Genomic DNA, 17,698 nt, shown 5'->3' with positions numbered 1-17,698 from the left:
CTCACGTGGATAGCAAATGTCTTGAGAATGATACGACAAATGTACAAATGTGTTTTACACAATTGATGTATGTATGGATTATGATGTTGTATGAGCCCCCAATAAAGTGATTTTTTTTAATTGTAAAAAAAAAGATATTGGTCTTGATATCAATGTACATGTATGCACACAGGATGAGTCTATCAGGCTTTCCCAGTCTTTGTATTCCTGATTTCCTGCATGATTTACACTGAAGTCATACAACGTGGCAGACATTTTGTTCAACCCTCCTGTCCAATTACTGCATCAGAGTTTATCCTATGGGCGTTCTAAAACATAAAAGAAAATGTAATTGGATACTGGAGGCACTACCAGTCATTAAATGTATTCACATGTTCTCTGCTGTACAAATCCCCTATTGTCACATGACTCCATTTTGGCTACTGGCCAGCCAACCAGAGCTACATTAGCTAGAATCCTAATGTAGTTTACTGACACATGAGAGAAGGCAAAGGAGGTATTTGCCAAGTCACTACATTGCCAGAGCTTTCCTCCTGCATGAGATCAGTGTTATGTGATGACACAGGACTCCCTGCGGAGAGCTTTCCCATCTTGACTGAATTTAAAGCTTTTTCAACGTTGTGTGTTTATGTCAAGAAAACTTAGAAACACAGGTAAATCTTTACCCACACTCATGACAGCTAAATAACGATCCTACATGAAATCAATGATGTGACATGAGCTTAAAAAAATTTATGGTTTAAAACTTTACACAGTAAATTGGTTTTCCATTCAACAATTCACACCTTGATTGCAGTCCCCAAGATGTACTAGCACTCTTCCCACTTCCACCCTCCCTGTGTTTTACCATCATTATTCAACCTTTTTTCCTGTTCCTTCTTGCTTTTAAGAATTTTTATCCATAAGCAAATGCTATCCTTTTGATCTGATATGGTTGATTGTTCTAAGGACTGTATACATCTCAGATGTTTCGTTTCCCCTCCAAGCTTGTATATTGAAAGATGAGTCAGAGGAGTGAGTACATTTCCTGGAGTGAAGAGTCACTAAGGGACATAGTCTGGGGATTCCAAGTCTCCATCAGACCAGTAAGCCTGATCTAGTTTATGATTTATGGTTTTGTTCCACTTTGTTCTCCCATTCAACTCATGCTTTTCTTTTGTGATCCCTTTCTTAGTAATTAGCAGTTGAAGCTAGGCACCATCTACTTCTTATCTCAGGGTTGTGGAGGCCGAGGTTCGCTGTGGTTCAATGGTCCTCTGGATTAATTGTTCCTATACATCTTCTATCATCTTATTTTATAGTACTTTGGTGCTGTTTCTGGGGGTAACAATGAGCACGTAGATGGGGCGGGCACTACTGGCATCTGAGTGGGCAATCTACTGTTTGGTATAGCTGTGACCCAGAAAAAACAGGTTCAGCTCTTTCAGGCACTGACAGCTGGAAGAGCAACAAGGTGCCCTTGTGCCATGTGGAGGTCTGGAAGGCCCTGTCCCCACACTGATGAGCCATGTCAGTAGAGGAACAGCAATTCAGAGAATGGGTACCTGCCTGGTAAGTCACAATTGTCGGTTCCCACGCTTGATCCATGCCAAATTCTAGCACCTCTTCATTTATTTTGAAAACTTGTTACACTAACCCTAATGAAAAGTTTTCTTGGAAATTTTCTCGTTTCATGAGACTTGACTTCCACATATCAGATTTTCCACACTGAATACATGCAAAGGACTGCTTTACTATGTGAAATCTCTGATGTGCTATAAGGAAATTCTTCAAGACAAAACTTTACTACCCACACCACATATATAAGGTTTTTCTCAGGTATGAATTCGTAGATGAGTTTTGAGATGCTTTCCAAATGAAGCCTTTGCCACAGTCACCACATACATGAGGTTCTCTCTGGTATGAGTTCTCTGATGATTAGTGAGAACAGTCTTCCTGATAAAGGCTTTTCCACATTCATCACATACATGGGGTTTTTCTCCAGTATGAGTTCGCTTATGAACAGTGAGATCACGCTTCCAGATATAGGCTTTTCCTCATTCACCACAGACATGGGGTTTCTCTCCTGTGTGAAATGCCTGATGTGCTATAAGGTGTTGTTTCTGGCTGGAAACCTTACCACACTCATGACATACAAAGGGTTTTTCTCCTGTATGAATTCGTAGATGACTTCTGAGAGGTGCTTTGAGTGAAGACTTTGCCACATTCACCACACACATGGGGTTTCTCTCTAGTATGTGTTCGATGATGAACAGTGAGGTCCTTCTTCCAGAAAAAGGCTTTGTCACAGTCTCTACATACATGGGGTTTCTCCCCAGTATGAGTTCACTGGTGATCAGTGAGAGCAGTTTTGCAATAAAGGCTTTTCCACATTCACCACTTACATGGGGTTTCTCTCCACTATGTGTTTGCTGATGATCAGTGAGCTCGGTCTTTCAAATAAAGGCTTTTCCAATTTACCACAGACATGGGGTTTCTCTCCTATGTGAAATCTCTGACGTGCTATAAGGCGTTGTTTCTGGCTGAAAGCTTTACCACACTCATGGCATACATAAGGATTTTCTCCTGCATAAGTTCATGGATGAGTTTTGAGCTGTGCTTTCCGAATGAAGCCTTTTCCACATTCACCACATACATGGGGGTTTTCTCCAGTATGAGTTCACAGATGAACAGTGAGAGAAGTCTTCGAGATAAAGGCTTTGCCACATTTACCACATACACGGGGTTTCTCCCCAGTATGAGTTTGTTGGTGAACAGTAAGAGAAGTTTTCCAGATAAAGGCTTTGCCACACTCACCACACACATGGGGTTTCTCTCCTGTGTGAGTTCGCTGATAAGTGAGAGCAGTCTTCCCAATAAATGCTTTGCCACACTCACCACACACATGGGGTTTCTCCCCAGTATGACTTTTCTGATGAATAGTGAGGTACTTCTTCCTGATAAAAGCTTTTTCACATTTAGTACATACATGGGGTTTCTCTCTAGTATGAATTCGCTGATGAGCAGTGAGATCACTTCCTGGTGAAGCCTTTCCCACATTCACTGCATACACAGGGCGTCTGAGCCACATGAGTTTTCTGATGTTCCTTGAGTGTGACATACTGTGATAAGCTTTGGTACATTCCAAGCATTTATATAGTTATTGTCCTTTATGAGCTTTTTGATAATGTTCATTGAGTTTGAACATTTTATCACATTTTTGCCCACACTGACTGCATTCATAGGTCTTATCTAGTATACCTATGACCAGGTGCTCACAGAGCAAAGACTCCTCAATGAAGGTTGTCCCACATTTATCGCCTGTGTGTGGTTTCTCAATTTTATCAGATTCCTGATGCTGAATCCACTGTAATTTCATGTGCCTGGATTGTTCACACTCATGGAATTTCATGTCAGTACAAAATTTCTTTTGTTCAACATGGAGAAAAGTTTTTCATCTCCACTGAGCAAAACTGAATTCTTTATTTTGTTGCTTCTGTTCTGATTTAATTTCAGAATGATTAAATATGATTTTATAATTTCTTCATGAAAGCTAAACATCTCAATTTTCCTTGAGAGGAAAATTATTTTTGTGCTGAGAAACAATAATTTCCAATATATTAAATTTATAGCACTGTTCCGTTCTATCCATGTATCTTTCATGTTGCAAGTGTTCGAGCATATGATCACCATCTTTCTGGAGTTCTATAAAAGAACAGAACATTGAATCTTTCCATTATCTTGACTTACAATGGACCTCTTAAAATATGCATTGATACAAGGTAAATTTGTAGTGACAACCCTCTTATATGAAATGTAAATAAAACACTATGTTTAAAGTTTATCCATTGAAAGAAATACAATCATGTAAACAATCCGAATGATAAAAACAGCTATAATAGAAACGACATTGGACATGAAAGTAATGAATGAACACAGATTTGGTATTTGCTTAAATAAGGCCACGAAAATATACAACAAATGTAATACAAACAATACGTTAAGACCAATAGACCAAAAAGGTAGTAAGGCTTGCTAATTTTAGTTGGTAGATGACAGATGTACTCATTCCATCAATCTTTACTGAGAGACAACTAAGTAGTATATAAAGTTGGGAATGTGAAAAATGAAGAATGTTCTACTTGGGAGAAAACCATTTTTACAGGTGTATATGAAAGGTATTACGGTACACAAACGTATTCTTTATGTTCATGGAGCCTGTATTCTAGCTGACACCTCCCAGTTTTCAGTGCTGTCCTGTGGTGGTGGCGTGCAGGTTGCTGTGATGCCAGAAGCACTGCCACCCAGTGTTTCAAAGACAAGCAGGACCACCCATGGTGCATGGATCTTAGTGGAATCTCCAGAAATAGGGACTGGAAGGAAGACCTGGTGATCTACTTCTGGAACATGAACCCCCCAGGTTTAATGGCAATGAAATAACACTGAACAAGTACTAAATCCTCAAAGTACAGTCAACAATGATGATGTGGATGGAGGAGAGCTTTGGGGACCTGAAGTGGTTGACAGGTCATGACTGGAAACGAGAAAAAATAGACGCAAACTGGGATTGTTAGTTTATTGTGCCAGTCTGACAGATAAACATGAGTGGGATTAATTGAAGGGCGGAGAGATAAATGGCTCGGTGAGCCTCGTCTTTCTTGTATCAGGCTGTGGGAAACTTAGGACCAAGAAGAGAGTGGATGCAGACAAATTCTTTTTTTTTTTCAGACAAATTCTTTATTCTCAGAATTAAAGAAGATTGCAAAGCCAGGTATCTGGGCAAGAGGGAGGCATTCACATGTGTAAGTTGGAAAAGAGTCCCAGTCACATTCTCCTAATTAAAAATCATGCCCACAATATCCTCTCATTATAGTGATACCTTAATGATGCCTCATACAAGCACATGGCTAATTACTATCTGCCACCAGCTTTAACTCTAAGAGAAGACATGTTGTTATTGGCCTCCCTACTCAGGGGACAGTTATTCCACCCCCCACACCCCACCCCAACCTGCCCTGAGTACTTGCCTTAAGTTGCTCAGCCAAGTACTTCAGGGATGTCCAGGGTAAAGATACTGCCTACCTTGCTAGGTACATAGGTGTCACGGGGGTGGGGTGGGGTGTGTGTGTTAGGGGTTGGGGGAGGGGAGAGTTGTGCGGTTGCATGCCCCAGGACTTTATACCACTTATACTCGAGTATAAGCCAACCCAAGTATCACAAAAACTGCATTTTACCATAAAAACTGAATAAAAAATGAGCAGAAAAACACGGCATATACACAAGCATATATGGCAAATTGGTGAAAGAATACATTCTCTCTCTATCCTGCTCAGACTTGGCATCATGGAAGAGGTGAGTGCCTAAATACTTCTGTCTGCCTTTTAATGTCTGCCCTTCAATTACACAACCGTCCCTTAGGACCCATCCAAAAGACATTTAAGAGACAAAAGGATAGTTGATTCCTTCAGTGATAGCAACAAAGGGAACCTGATTGCTTTTAAAGCTAGGCATCTTTTAGCTGAGTAGCAAGTTGTCAGTCACCTGTAGGAGCTGTACACTAACATCTTACTGGAGGGCAGTGTGGATAAAACGTTATCTGAAGAGTGTGCATTATCGGCTCTAGCTTTATCCTTGGGGCTTGTGGAGGTTTTCTTCTAACACTAGCACTGATCTTCCAAGCCCTGTGGTCAGGAGTATAGATATAAAGCTGTTTATACTTTGATCCAGGTTCTGATTTCCACAATAAAGAAATGGAGGGTAGGGGATGAAGGGAATAAAGGGGAGCTGTTATCAAGGAATTCAAGAAGAAAATGTTTTGAAACTGTGGTAGCAATTGTACAGTACTGTTCGATGTGCTTGAACTATGGACTGTTATGATACCTGTAAGAGCTCCCAATAAAATGATTAAAGATATATTGAAAATTTGCATAATTTTTGCAACTTGAGATTGATCAACCATACAATCATGTGCACTGATGAATGTAAAATTTGGGAACAGTATCAGTAATTGGAAAATGTGGCCTTAGTGACAGACATGACACACAAGTTAACCAACAAAATTTTGAGACTAATGATGATTTCACAACAAATTCCTTATTAAACAACAGAAATGGAAACTACACATATAGATCTTTCTGAATGGAACAAATGAAAATCAAATCAACCACATCTCTAGAAAGAAATGCTGAGGAAGCTCATTAGTCAAAACAAGGCCAGGGGTTAACTGTGGAACAGATCATCAATTGCTCAAATGCAAGTTGAAGCTAGCCAAAGTACTTAGATCACAGAGCTTAGAGACAATCTAAAGAATAAACTTGAGGAATGAAAGACTGATGACTGAACACTAATGACTGAGGGCCAGATAAGTTGTGGGATGACACCAAGGACGGACATCATATACATGGAACCCAAAAGACTACTAAAAAGAAAATAAACAAAGACAGCAATATTGAATATACTATGCATTGTTTGAATAACAACAAAAAAATAAGTGTTGGAATATACAGCCAAAATATTCTTTAGAAACAGCAAAGCATCTTTCGGGTTTTGGACCTGTTAAGAAGGTGTGGGCTTAAGGAAGCATACTGCATAGTAAGGAATATACATCAGACATGTGTTTAGTGAAAATAGAAAAAGAAAACAGAAAGCAGGATGTTAATAATGTCCTTTCCGCTTACAAATTTATTGGAGGAACAGGCAACTTAAAAAAAAAATCGAGCCATATAGCTCAGAAGCAAAAAAGCCCACTTGGAAAAAGCACACCAGCCTGTGTGATCACGTGGTGTCGAAGGGATCAGGTATCAGGCATCATCAGATCAAAAAATCCTATCATTGTGAATGAAAAGGAGTGCGGAGAGGGGACCAAAAGCCCATCTGTAGGCAATTGGACATCCCCTTACAGAAGGGTTGTGAGGAAGAGACAAGCCAGTCAGGGTGCAGTGTAACAACAATGAAACATACAACTTTTCTCTAGTTCCTAAATGTTTCCCCCCATCATGATCCCAATTCTACAAATCTGGCTAGACCAGAGGAAGTACACTGGTACAGATCGGAGGTGGAAACAAACACAGGGAATCCAGGGCAGATGATCCATTCAGAACCAGCGGTGAGTGTAGCAATACTGGGAGGCGGAGGGAGAGTGGGATAGAGAGGGGAAACCTGTAACAAGGATCCACATAAAACCTCCTCCCTGGGGGACAGAAAACAGAAAAGTGGGTTAAGGGAGATATCGGACAGTGTAAGAAATGACAAAATAATAATTTATAAATTATCAAGGGTTCATGAGGGAGGGGGGACCAGGGAGGAAGGGGAGAAAATGAGGAGCTATGCCAAGGGCTTAAGTGGTGAGCAAATGTTTTGAGACTGATGAGGGCAACAAATGTGCTTTACACAATTGATATGTATGGATTGGGATAAGAGTTGTATGATCCCCAAGTAAAATGATAAAGAAAAAATCGTACAGGTAGAAAAACTGAAGGTAAATGCTAAAAGATATCCTAAGCTGATAACAATTTTCTTGCTGGGCAGATGATCTTAGAAACCTGAAAATAACAGAAGTCGCACACGTATTTCACCAGAAAGAGTAAAATATGGAGAAATATATCTGTTAAACTATTCCAACAGAGATGGCAATTTGACCATCTCTAATAGGAAACAAATAACTTATCTCACTAGTATGAAGAAAACTTTAAAGGGAGAGGAGACAAAATGAGAAAATGGAAACCGAAACCTTTACTCATTCTCAAACTGTGAGTTGTGACCCCTTTGGGGATCCAACGCCCCTTCACAGGGGTCACTGATTCCTAACAGTAGCAAAATTAATTGTGAAGTAAGAAGGAAAATAGACAAACTCCAAGGGGGGAAGCTAAGTTAGCACAATGGAGACCGTTTATGGTGGGAGCTCGAGATCCATGCTTGCTCAGTAGTGGAGGCGAGAGGCTCGCAAGATGGACTTTCATAGTAAGGTAGAAGCAAATAAAAGAGGGAACGTTTTGACAATCTTAAAGAAAATTATAGACCCAAACATATACTAATGTAAATCAAATAAATAGAAATCTAAAAATCTAATCTCAGAAGAGCACTGGAGTACTATTGCAACGGTAGGAAAAGTGAGGTCTCACATTCGAAGGACACCTGTGATGGATGTGAGGCCTTCTACCAGTTGAATCAACTCCCCTGCCCTGTCCAATTACCCTTAAGGTACTTTGACTACGCACTGGAAAAATTTCCACTATAGCTTGTCTCTAAAAATGACCACATTTCTCCTTGTTCCTATTGAGAGGAAGCTTCTGAGGTGACAACTGGATAACCTGCTCATGAGAAATTATAGAATCTTAGACATACCAAAATTGACCTAAACTTTATAAAGCCTGCAGAATGTTGTATTTCTAGGAAAATCATGTTCAAATGAACAAAGTAAAGGGTAGTCTCTCAAGGACAGACAACCTTACCCACTAACTTAGGACCAGAGAATGCAATGAGAATCTACCTCTTTGAGAACACCATAGACCCTGTAAGGATTTCAACACTTAAGATAGGAAAAGCCAATGACAAGGCCAATGACTTGAGAATTCTCCTCACCAATGGAAACCAGGTTGCGATAGTTCTCCAACATCACATCCTGATATAGGGTCTTCTGAGCAGGGTTCGGGAGCTGCCATTCTTCCCAGGTGAACTTTACAGCCACATCACTGAATGTCAGTGATTCCTGTAGTAAAAGGAGTCTATTTAATGACATATTTTCCATTTGAAGATTAAAAAAATACATCTTACACTAAAGAAAGCAAAATAGTAATAAAAACTATTCTGTGTTAGTACACTCCATAGGTGTGGTAAACTGAGGACTTGGTAGAAAGCATTTGACCTATTTTTCTAGACTTGCAACCATGGGCACGGAAAACTAGTCCTATTTTCAGAAAGATCTCCATTGTTCGGATAAAGAAATGTTTTCAAATACACGTCCTCCAAATAATGTGCACCCGACAACAGACCTCCATAAAGGAGCAGTCTTAAAGGAGCTATCATACTGTGTTTCACCGAAAATAAGACATACCCATAAAATAAGCCATAGCAGGATTTCTAAGCATTTGTTCAATAAAAGCCACACCCCCAAAATAAGACAGTGATAGGCATGGCTATGCAGCATATCGCCAGAGAGGTAATGAAGACGGGCAGCCCTTCTCATTTGCCCCATCGTGACAGCTGCTATCTCGGAGGTGACCGAAGAGGTGTGGGTAGCCCCATCAACCTGGTTGGCCCCCCAGTCAGGTCCCAGTTGTTCCATGTGTGCTGCAAGCTGAGGCACAGAGGGAGACACAGAAAATGAACATAAAAGTCTCCTCAGTGAAGTGAGGAGCAGGACGCTCTGCTTCAGGCATTGTTTGTCCTCAGGACGGAGGAAAGCTGTGGCTGCCATTTTACTCAGCACTGTGGGTCGATGTTCCAGAAGAAGACGACTTAACTATATTTGAATAAATGTAGATTGTTAGACCATACTTAATAAAAATAAGACACCCCTGAAAATCAACCACAGAGTGTCTTCTTGAGGAAAAATAAATATAAGACAGTGTCTTATTTTGGAGGAAACACAGTAGTAGTAGAATCATTTCTCTGCCTGGCTGCTTCTAACTATGCTTGAAGGTTATCTGTGGATTAGAACCACCAGGTTCTGTAGCCAGTCCACCATAAAATGTGGCAAATGCCTGGGGAGGGCTCAGGGCATGTTTGATGTCAATTAGTCCTAGGTCAAGATGGTGACTCACCTTTTTGCTTGTTTGTTATGTTACCCACTTATGATATTACCCATTGACCATGTATACGCTAACTGCATGAGGTACATGCCTTATGAAAGATCTGTAAGCTCCATTATATACACCCACTGGAAAATACATTCACTCTCTCAATCCTGGCATAGGAAGAGAGCCCCGGTGTCCGGCTGTCTACTCTCTGTATTTTAATATTTGCCACAATTGCAATGTTACTCCTAAGGTTCGAGTGTTGGGAACCCTGTGCCACCAAAATAATCCACCCACTCATAAAATTAGAATTTTGAGTACCAGTGAAATGATCTGAACGGCTAGAAATCGCTAATTTATACTCACACAAAGTAGATAATCACCTGTTTATATTAACAAACAAGTTTACAACACATTGTGAAATGGAATTAGGAGTCCTGGCAGGATCACCAGTATACGAGGCTCTGCATCTTCAGTGGCAATAGGTATCAGGAACAGTTAAGATGGGGAGGTCAAACATGCCTCAGCTCTCCAACATTCTTTGTCAATTCTTACACGTCATTCCTCCCACACCACTCTTTGTCTCACTTCTGGGTTTGATAATCTGTTGCTATGGCCACATAAAACTCATAGATCAAAGTGGTCTATTAATGAACAAGGTAAAACCTGGGATCAGGAATAAGAAGCTATAACCCAGATCCTAAAACAGGACTACCTCCCTTCCTGAGGCAGGAAGCTCTTATAAGTCACCTTAGGACAAGCTCCTCTTGTCGATCTTGGGAAAAATTCTTCTCAGCCACCTTGGAACAGTATTGACTTTAATTAAAAGGTCCTCTTGAACCTGCCTTTTTTCATCACATGCTCTCCAAGGGCCCCTCCTAATCTTGCCTAGGTGGGGAAGGTGCTAGGTTGACCCAAGAAGCCATCATATCAAGAGCTAGAAAAAGAGGGAGAGAGAGAACTGCATGCAGGCATTGTTGAGAACGAATAGTGAGACATTGGCCTGTTACGTGTTATTTGGTATTGTCAGCCCCTGCAGCCACATAGTTCAGAATGGATTAGGGATTTGCCAGCTTCCAGAAATCCATGAGCCATTTCCATAACATCCCTGTCAACTGTGAGCTGCCTGTGTGACCTGATTTGAGAGCTTCTCCACTCCATGAACCAACAGATTGCTGCCTGACATCTGACATTCACCAACTTCCACATCCTGAAGTTAATTACCTGATGGCTATTTTGTTTTGTGAGATACTGCAGAGCAAATCAAGGGACACCTTGAACCTCTACCTCATATGGACTGATCTGTTGCTCCTGCACAATGTACTGTAATATTCATGAATCAAGGGCTATACCAATGGAGATAATGCCTAGGGCAGAAGGGACATAGTGACAGAGCCAATTGTGACAGGTCCAGAAAGGGCTTTTCAGCCAACATATGGGACAGGCAGGCAAGATCAAGAGGAGGACATCTCTATGGAGCTGAGAGGAGCCTATAGAGATGGAACTATGAAGAGAGCTTAACCTTCAGGGGGCAAAATGTCTGAGAGCGACACAGAGAAAAGGCCTGCCCTGGAGAAGAGCAAATGTGCCTACATGGTTCTGTAATATGAATGCCAACGCATAGCCTATGGATTCTGATACCAAGGCACATTCTGTTACCGAATAAAACTTGTACGTGTGACTCTGGACTGTAAGTTGTACATGGCCACTGCAAAAAATTGATGAGCTGAGTAGGAGAGGACTGTGGGAAAGATACTAGGGTCAAAACCGTTAAAGTATTGGAGAGTACAGGTATGTTTATGCTCTGCCTCACATGAATCAGAGCTGATGCTGACGGCTGATTCTCTCTCCTGCATCTATAGTCAGAGGAGGTGAGAAGCCGTCAACCTTTTTTAAACTACTATTGCTACAAGGCCCATTTTAGCTGCATTAATAAGAATATGTAATGCATCACCTTTAGAAAGAAACATTAAAGAAACTTACTCAGACAAAATTCCCATGAAATACTGACCTGTCCTAAAGAGGTGACCTTATTTCTCCTTAAAAACTAGGCATAGTCAAGGAGTTGGAAATAACCCAAATTTCCATCAACGGATGAATGGATCAAAAACTGTGGTACATACATACAATGAAGTACTACGCATCCTTAAAAAGCAGTGATGAACGCATGAAGCACATCACTGCACTGGAAGAACGGGAGGAAATTATGCTAAGTGAAGTAAGCCAAGCACAAAAGGACAAGTATAGCATGAGTCTGCTGAGGTAAGCTTAAAAATGCAAAATGGTCATAGGGAAAAAGCTACTTTATACAAACATTCCTAGGGTGAGGTTCAGGTAGTATGGCAGGGGCCAGACCAAATCCAGGGATACATATGGTAGCCAACTACAAAGATGGGGGGGGGGTGGGGAAAAAAGAAAAAGACATGGGTAGCAGGGGAACAGAATATTAACCCATCCAAAGGGAGGGCATTGTTTATATCGCCACAGAGAAAGAGGGACCAGACTTCAACCGGGTGCACCAAGACATGAATGTAACATACCGGCATGAAGCAGGGAGCCAATAGGTGGGTCTGAGGAGCCAGCTCCAATTCCAACAATGTGGAGAGTCCCCCCTCCAATAGAAGAATTCACTTCAGAGCACATTACTGAAATTACAGCTCAGGGAGAGGGACATGTCTGACCAGAGCACACAGGAGCAAAAGAAGGGAGAAGAAAGTGGTATACATCCTGGCCCACTACGGCTTGAGGGCAATATTCCCGCTCAGAGCAGCCAACGCACGGAGAGGACCATAGGGCCTGACTCACTACAAGACAGGATGTCCCTAACTAACCCAGAGCATTACAGGGGACAACACTGGAGACACAGTGCAGGAATTGCGCCCAATCTGACTTCATCATACTGAGGCGAAACAAGGGTAGGCAACAGAACAGCAAGGGGAACAGAACAATGAAGTCCCCAGGGAATACCAAAAATAGACTTTGGGTCCAGGGCATGGCACCCCATCAGGAAAACACTCCTAAATGTTAACAGACCTTGAATTATTTACAGGCTTTTTGTGTATGTTTTTGTTTTGTTGTTGTTTTGTTTTCTTTTGTTGCTTTGTTTTGCTGTCTTGTTTTGTATGCATGTTATTATCTCTGCAGGTCTATGTAGATAAGATAGGCAGGATAAACAAATTGGAGGAGAAAACAATGGGAGAGGGGGAGACAGGGGGAAAGGAAGCGGTTGTTAACAAATCCAGAGACAAGGGAACAAGTGATCTAAAACTGATGGTGAGGAGCATGTAGGAGGCCTAGTACTGCTTATCAAGGACAATGTAACCAAGAGGAATTACTGAAATCTACATGAAGGCTGAACATGATAGTGTGACAAGAATAAAGTAAAAAGAAATAGAGGATGGAACTAGGAGGCAAAGGGCATTGACAGAGGTCTAAATACAGTCATGTACAAATGTAAATATATTTATATATTTTATAGGTTTTAGTACTAAGGTAGCAATGGACATTGGGCCTCTACTCAAGTACTCCCTCAATGCATGAACATTTTGTTCTATTAACCTGGCATGCTCACCTTCCCCACATGATTGCCGAGTGCATAAGCAAGTGTGGTGAAGAAAGCTGATGGTGCCCGGCTATCAACAGATATAGCGTCTGGAGCCTTAAAGGCTTGATGATAAACAGACAGCCATCTAGCTCAGAAGCAACAAAGCCCACATGGAAGAAGCACACCAGCCTGTGTGATCACGAGGTGTTGAAGGGATCAAGTATCATACATCAAAGAACAAAAAAATCATATCATTGTGAATGAGCGGGGAGTGCAGAGTGGAGACCCAAAGCCCAACTGTAGGCAACTGGACATCCCCTTGCAGAGGGGTCACAGTGAGAAGAGCCAGTTAGGGTGCACCGATGAGACATACAATATTCCTCTAGTTCTTTAATGCTTCTTCCCCTCCACAATCATGATCTCAATTCTACCTTGCAAATCCAGCTAGACCAGAGGATGTACACTGGTACAGATAGGAACTGGAAACACAGGTCATCCAAGATACATAACCCCTGAGGACCAATAATGAGAGTAGAGATACCAGGAGGGTAAGGGGAAGGTGGGGGAGAAAAGGGAAATTGATCACAATGATCTACATTTAACCCCCTCCCTGGGGAAGGAACAACAGAAAAGTGGGTAAAGAGAGACACTGGACAGTGTAAGACATGAAAAAAGAATAATAATTTATAAATTATCAAGGGTTAGGGAGGGTGGGAAAAATGGGAAGTTAAAATCAAGGGCTCAAGTAGAAAGAAAATGTTTCGAGAATGATGATGGCAACAGACGCACAAATGTGCTTGACACAATAGATGTATGTATGGATCGTGGAAAGAGTTGTACGATTCCACAAATAAAATGACTTCAACAAACAAATTTGGCATAGCATATCATTTGAATGATTTTTATGAGTTGGCCATAGAATAATGAATTATTAGTTGAAAGATAATGTCATCCAAAGACTCCTCAGTGACGTATTATGTTCAGTGTCAATAGTTTAGTTTTAATCCTATAAACAATATACATACTCCTAATCCTCTCCAGCCCAATCTTGAAGTCAGAATCAGAGTTTATCTATAACTTCTATTTCAAATTTCCGCTTTTCCAATGAACTGAATCAGTATTATACAGGCTTCTACATTTCCAGTAGGAAATATAGAAAAGGATAAAATACATCAAAATCACCTGAGTCTTGGTCATTTTCTTTGGTCTTTAGGACACTGCCGGCAACTGGGATGCTCTATGTTTGTCTTATCTGGATCAGCTCTAATGATGTTCACAAATTTCAATCTCTCATGGGGACATCCAGAAATAATAATACCCAAACCAGGCACTTCCTCTTTCTTCTTCGCTGCTGTTGACGCACAATTTGCAGGCTGATGAGAGAATGCAACGTGAGTAATACATAACCTGTAGGTCCCGATGTGTTACTGTTCTGTCCCTCTTCTTACACAAAGTCCTCAATCCTGTTAACAGTGCCCTTACTGAGTGACGGAAAACATGCTTATACCATGAGCAATAAATAAATAAAACTGAATTTTCAGACATGCGAGTAAAAGATGAGTTTGTAATAACTAGAGTGGACAATCAAATATACATCTCAAAAAAGCTGGATCCCTACCTCACAGCATACAGAACTATCAATTACTTACTGCGTGAATCTCAAAGAGAATGACAAATCAATGAACTTTAAAGATGATTACATTAATTAAACCATCTGGCAACATTTTACATGGGCTATATAAAAAACTATTATACACTGAAAATTATTTTCAGGAGGAACTTTAAATTTTAAAATCACTTTAGAAACACTTTAAAACTAACCATCAAGTAGAGTTAGAAGTGTAAGCACCCGTTAAGACACAATAAAACTGCTGCACAGAGTTTCTGAGACTCTAAAGCCATGACAGGCAGCTAATGGGTTTGTACCTCTGACCATGAGGTTAGCAGTCCAACTCTTAATACATGTCAAAACCAGGGCTCCAAAATAAATACTTATGTATCATATCCGATTGAAACATATATATATATATATATATATTTATATTGAAATGAAGTAGTATACATCCCCTTATAGTGCTTTTAAGGTAGCATTATTTGTATTACCTAATGCAGTTTGCTAGTTGGCCTATACAAGTATACAGTCTTTCTAGAGATGGCCCCTTAATATTTACGTGGGTTTGTCGCCCACCAATGTGAATGAAGCAAAGGAGCCCTGGTGGCAATAGTGGCTACTGTTGGGCTGCTAACTGCAAGGTCAACAGTTGGAAACCATGCATTTCTCCTTGAAAGATGTTATTTTCTTTTCTCAAGAGTGGCACGGCTCTCTACTCTGCTAAAGAGATACAGTCTTTGAAACCCACAAGGGCAGTTCTACCCTGTCATATAAGCTCTCTATGAACCAGTGTTACCTTGATAGCACTGAGTTTGGCTTTTTTGGTTTAAGAGGATTGGGCAGCTTGCCCAACAATACATTGGTACCCTTGTGGCTATGCAAATAAGATGTCTGAAAACCTAACGAGAGAATTAGTCACATTAGACATCGTGTTAGGTTTCATTGATCCATTTCAGAAAAAGAAATTGGGATCTCACTACCATCAAAAAAGAAGAGCCTGGATCCAAGATTCTTATTTTTATTGAGGGGGAGGTGGGGAGTAGGGGGTGGGGAATATAGTTTTAATTGTTGTTTAGAAATGTCCCCCAAGGGCGTCCAGGCATGATCTTGCACACATCGGGAACGTCAGGCAGCAGAGTGCAGGCCCACCAGCCAGCTAACCTGAGGATTGCCTGGCAGCACGCTCTAGTCCTGGCTCATCTCCAGCGAGTCTGTCAGGTCCATCAGAGCACTCCCCAGGGTATTATAGCTGTCCTTAAAGCTCTTCAATTGGAGGAAATGCTTGGCAGGTTTACTCTTCTGACTGGAAGGTAGGTGGGGAAACTTCAGGAGATTGGGTAAGGTCTCTGGCTGCTGACTGGTGGTGTCGCTGAGAGCTCCCACTTCGTGCTTTCACCGCAATGGTCATCTCAGTCAGGGCCTCCTGATAGCGCAGGGACTCACTCTGGACAAAAGACCCCTTTCCCACAGTGGGCTGCCTCATAGCCAGGCAGCAGGGGATCAATGAGGGTCTTGCACATACCCTTGAGAGGAGCAGCATTCCAAAGATAGAGCAGGTAGGAGAAATGTTTGCCCATTAGGGAACAGGGATGCCGGCCGGCCGGCCTTCACTGTGAAATGGGATCTCAGAGGCACGAATGGCGTCCAGAGCTTTCGTCTTGTACAGATGTAGCAATTTTGATTTCCCCGGGTTTCCAGCTGTGGCAGTTTGGCATCATCATCTGCAAGGAGATGGGGTTCCTACTTGCTAGCCTGAACTCTGGACAGTCGAATAACAATTACTTCTTTCAGATCCTTGGGGGCATTGTGTTGTCCCACAGGGTCATGAGGTCCCCTCCGAGATTTCATTGCAAAGTGCATGATTTGCCTCTTCACAAAAAATAAATAGTAGTATAAACACCAGGCTCCCATAGGCCATCACCAGCACGACATTCACCCCGGACAGCCAGTCACTACTGGATGCCATGGCCTTCCCACCCTACACAGAGCTGCTCTGGTTTACCCCGATGCCTTGACTCATTGGCCCGGGTTCGTCTGCGTTTCCTGGAGCTCCCCGGCCATTTCCTTATGGGGGAAGACTAAGTGAGACCCGGTCAGAAACATGGCAGCTTGAGGAGGGGTGGGGGTGGGGAAGGCATATCCTAGATTCTTATATTAAAACTCTTCAATCCATAAGACAGAGCTGTGACACAAGAAAGAAAGCGATGGGGAGGAGCAACAACAGAGACATGGTGGCAGCAAAACCAAGAGACTGAGAGAGAGCAGTAGGCTTAGAGGCCACAGAACAAGAGAGCTCAGTGCCTTTGGGCAGGAGGTTAGGAGGTGAAGTAGTGGAGATATGAGTACTTATTTGGGAACTAGATTTGCCGACCCACACAGAGCTGAGTATATTTGGTCTGAGGCTAAGGGGCAGAGAGAGCATTTATTCCGCAGAGCTAAAAGACCTTTGTAACATTTGCCCATTTAGGACAGAGACCAAGAGGCTGCAGGGCCTGACCTTAGATGCAGGTATATCTGTCAAGGTGCTGTTTGAAAGAAGAACTGTACCTTGAGTCATTTATGATCCTAAATTGTGTGTTAGGGTAGAAAAGTGAACCATTTGTCAAATATAATTTAAGAAGATCATTTATTAAACTTAAGAAATAGCAAAAGACATGCGCGTGCGCACGCGCACACACACACACACACCCTATATTTAAGGGAGGCCAGTAGCATAAAGTCAAAATAACAACTGAAGAATCAGTCGGGACCCTGAATAAAAAGGGCGCAGAACAAGGCATGTCAAAGATCATGACTTGTGGTATATGAATACATCACAGGTACAGATGG

At 41.7% G+C, this 17,698-nt stretch overlaps 1 protein-coding gene across 24 annotated transcripts in view; it reads right to left on the bottom strand.

Annotated features, from left to right (window-relative positions):
• Window positions 1-17,698, bottom strand: part of LOC142456657 (uncharacterized) — a 91,852-nt gene that overhangs the window by 66,973 nt on the left and 7,181 nt on the right. For 7 of the 24 annotated variants that reach the window (XM_075557812.1, XM_075557813.1, XM_075557806.1 and 4 more), the window contains 2 exons: window positions 14,440-14,630; window positions 8,560-8,686 (listed from right to left, as the gene is read on the bottom strand). In XM_075557812.1, the coding sequence (XP_075413927.1) occupies window positions 8,560-8,686; window positions 14,440-14,454 (142 nt within the window). In that variant the 5' untranslated portion in view covers window positions 14,455-14,630. Of the gene's footprint in view, window positions 1-8,559; window positions 8,687-14,439; window positions 14,631-16,030; window positions 16,591-17,698 lie in introns of those variants that run through there. The other 17 variants (XM_075557814.1, XM_075557815.1, XM_075557816.1 and 14 more) reach the window with 5 other exon arrangements.

Source organism: Tenrec ecaudatus, chromosome 9, assembly GCF_050624435.1.
Source record: "Tenrec ecaudatus isolate mTenEca1 chromosome 9, mTenEca1.hap1, whole genome shotgun sequence".
NCBI classification, from domain to species: Eukaryota; Metazoa; Chordata; class Mammalia; order Afrosoricida; family Tenrecidae; genus Tenrec; species Tenrec ecaudatus.
Note: the sequence above shows the minus strand (reverse complement) of the source record. Positions and strands in the feature narration are given on the sequence as shown.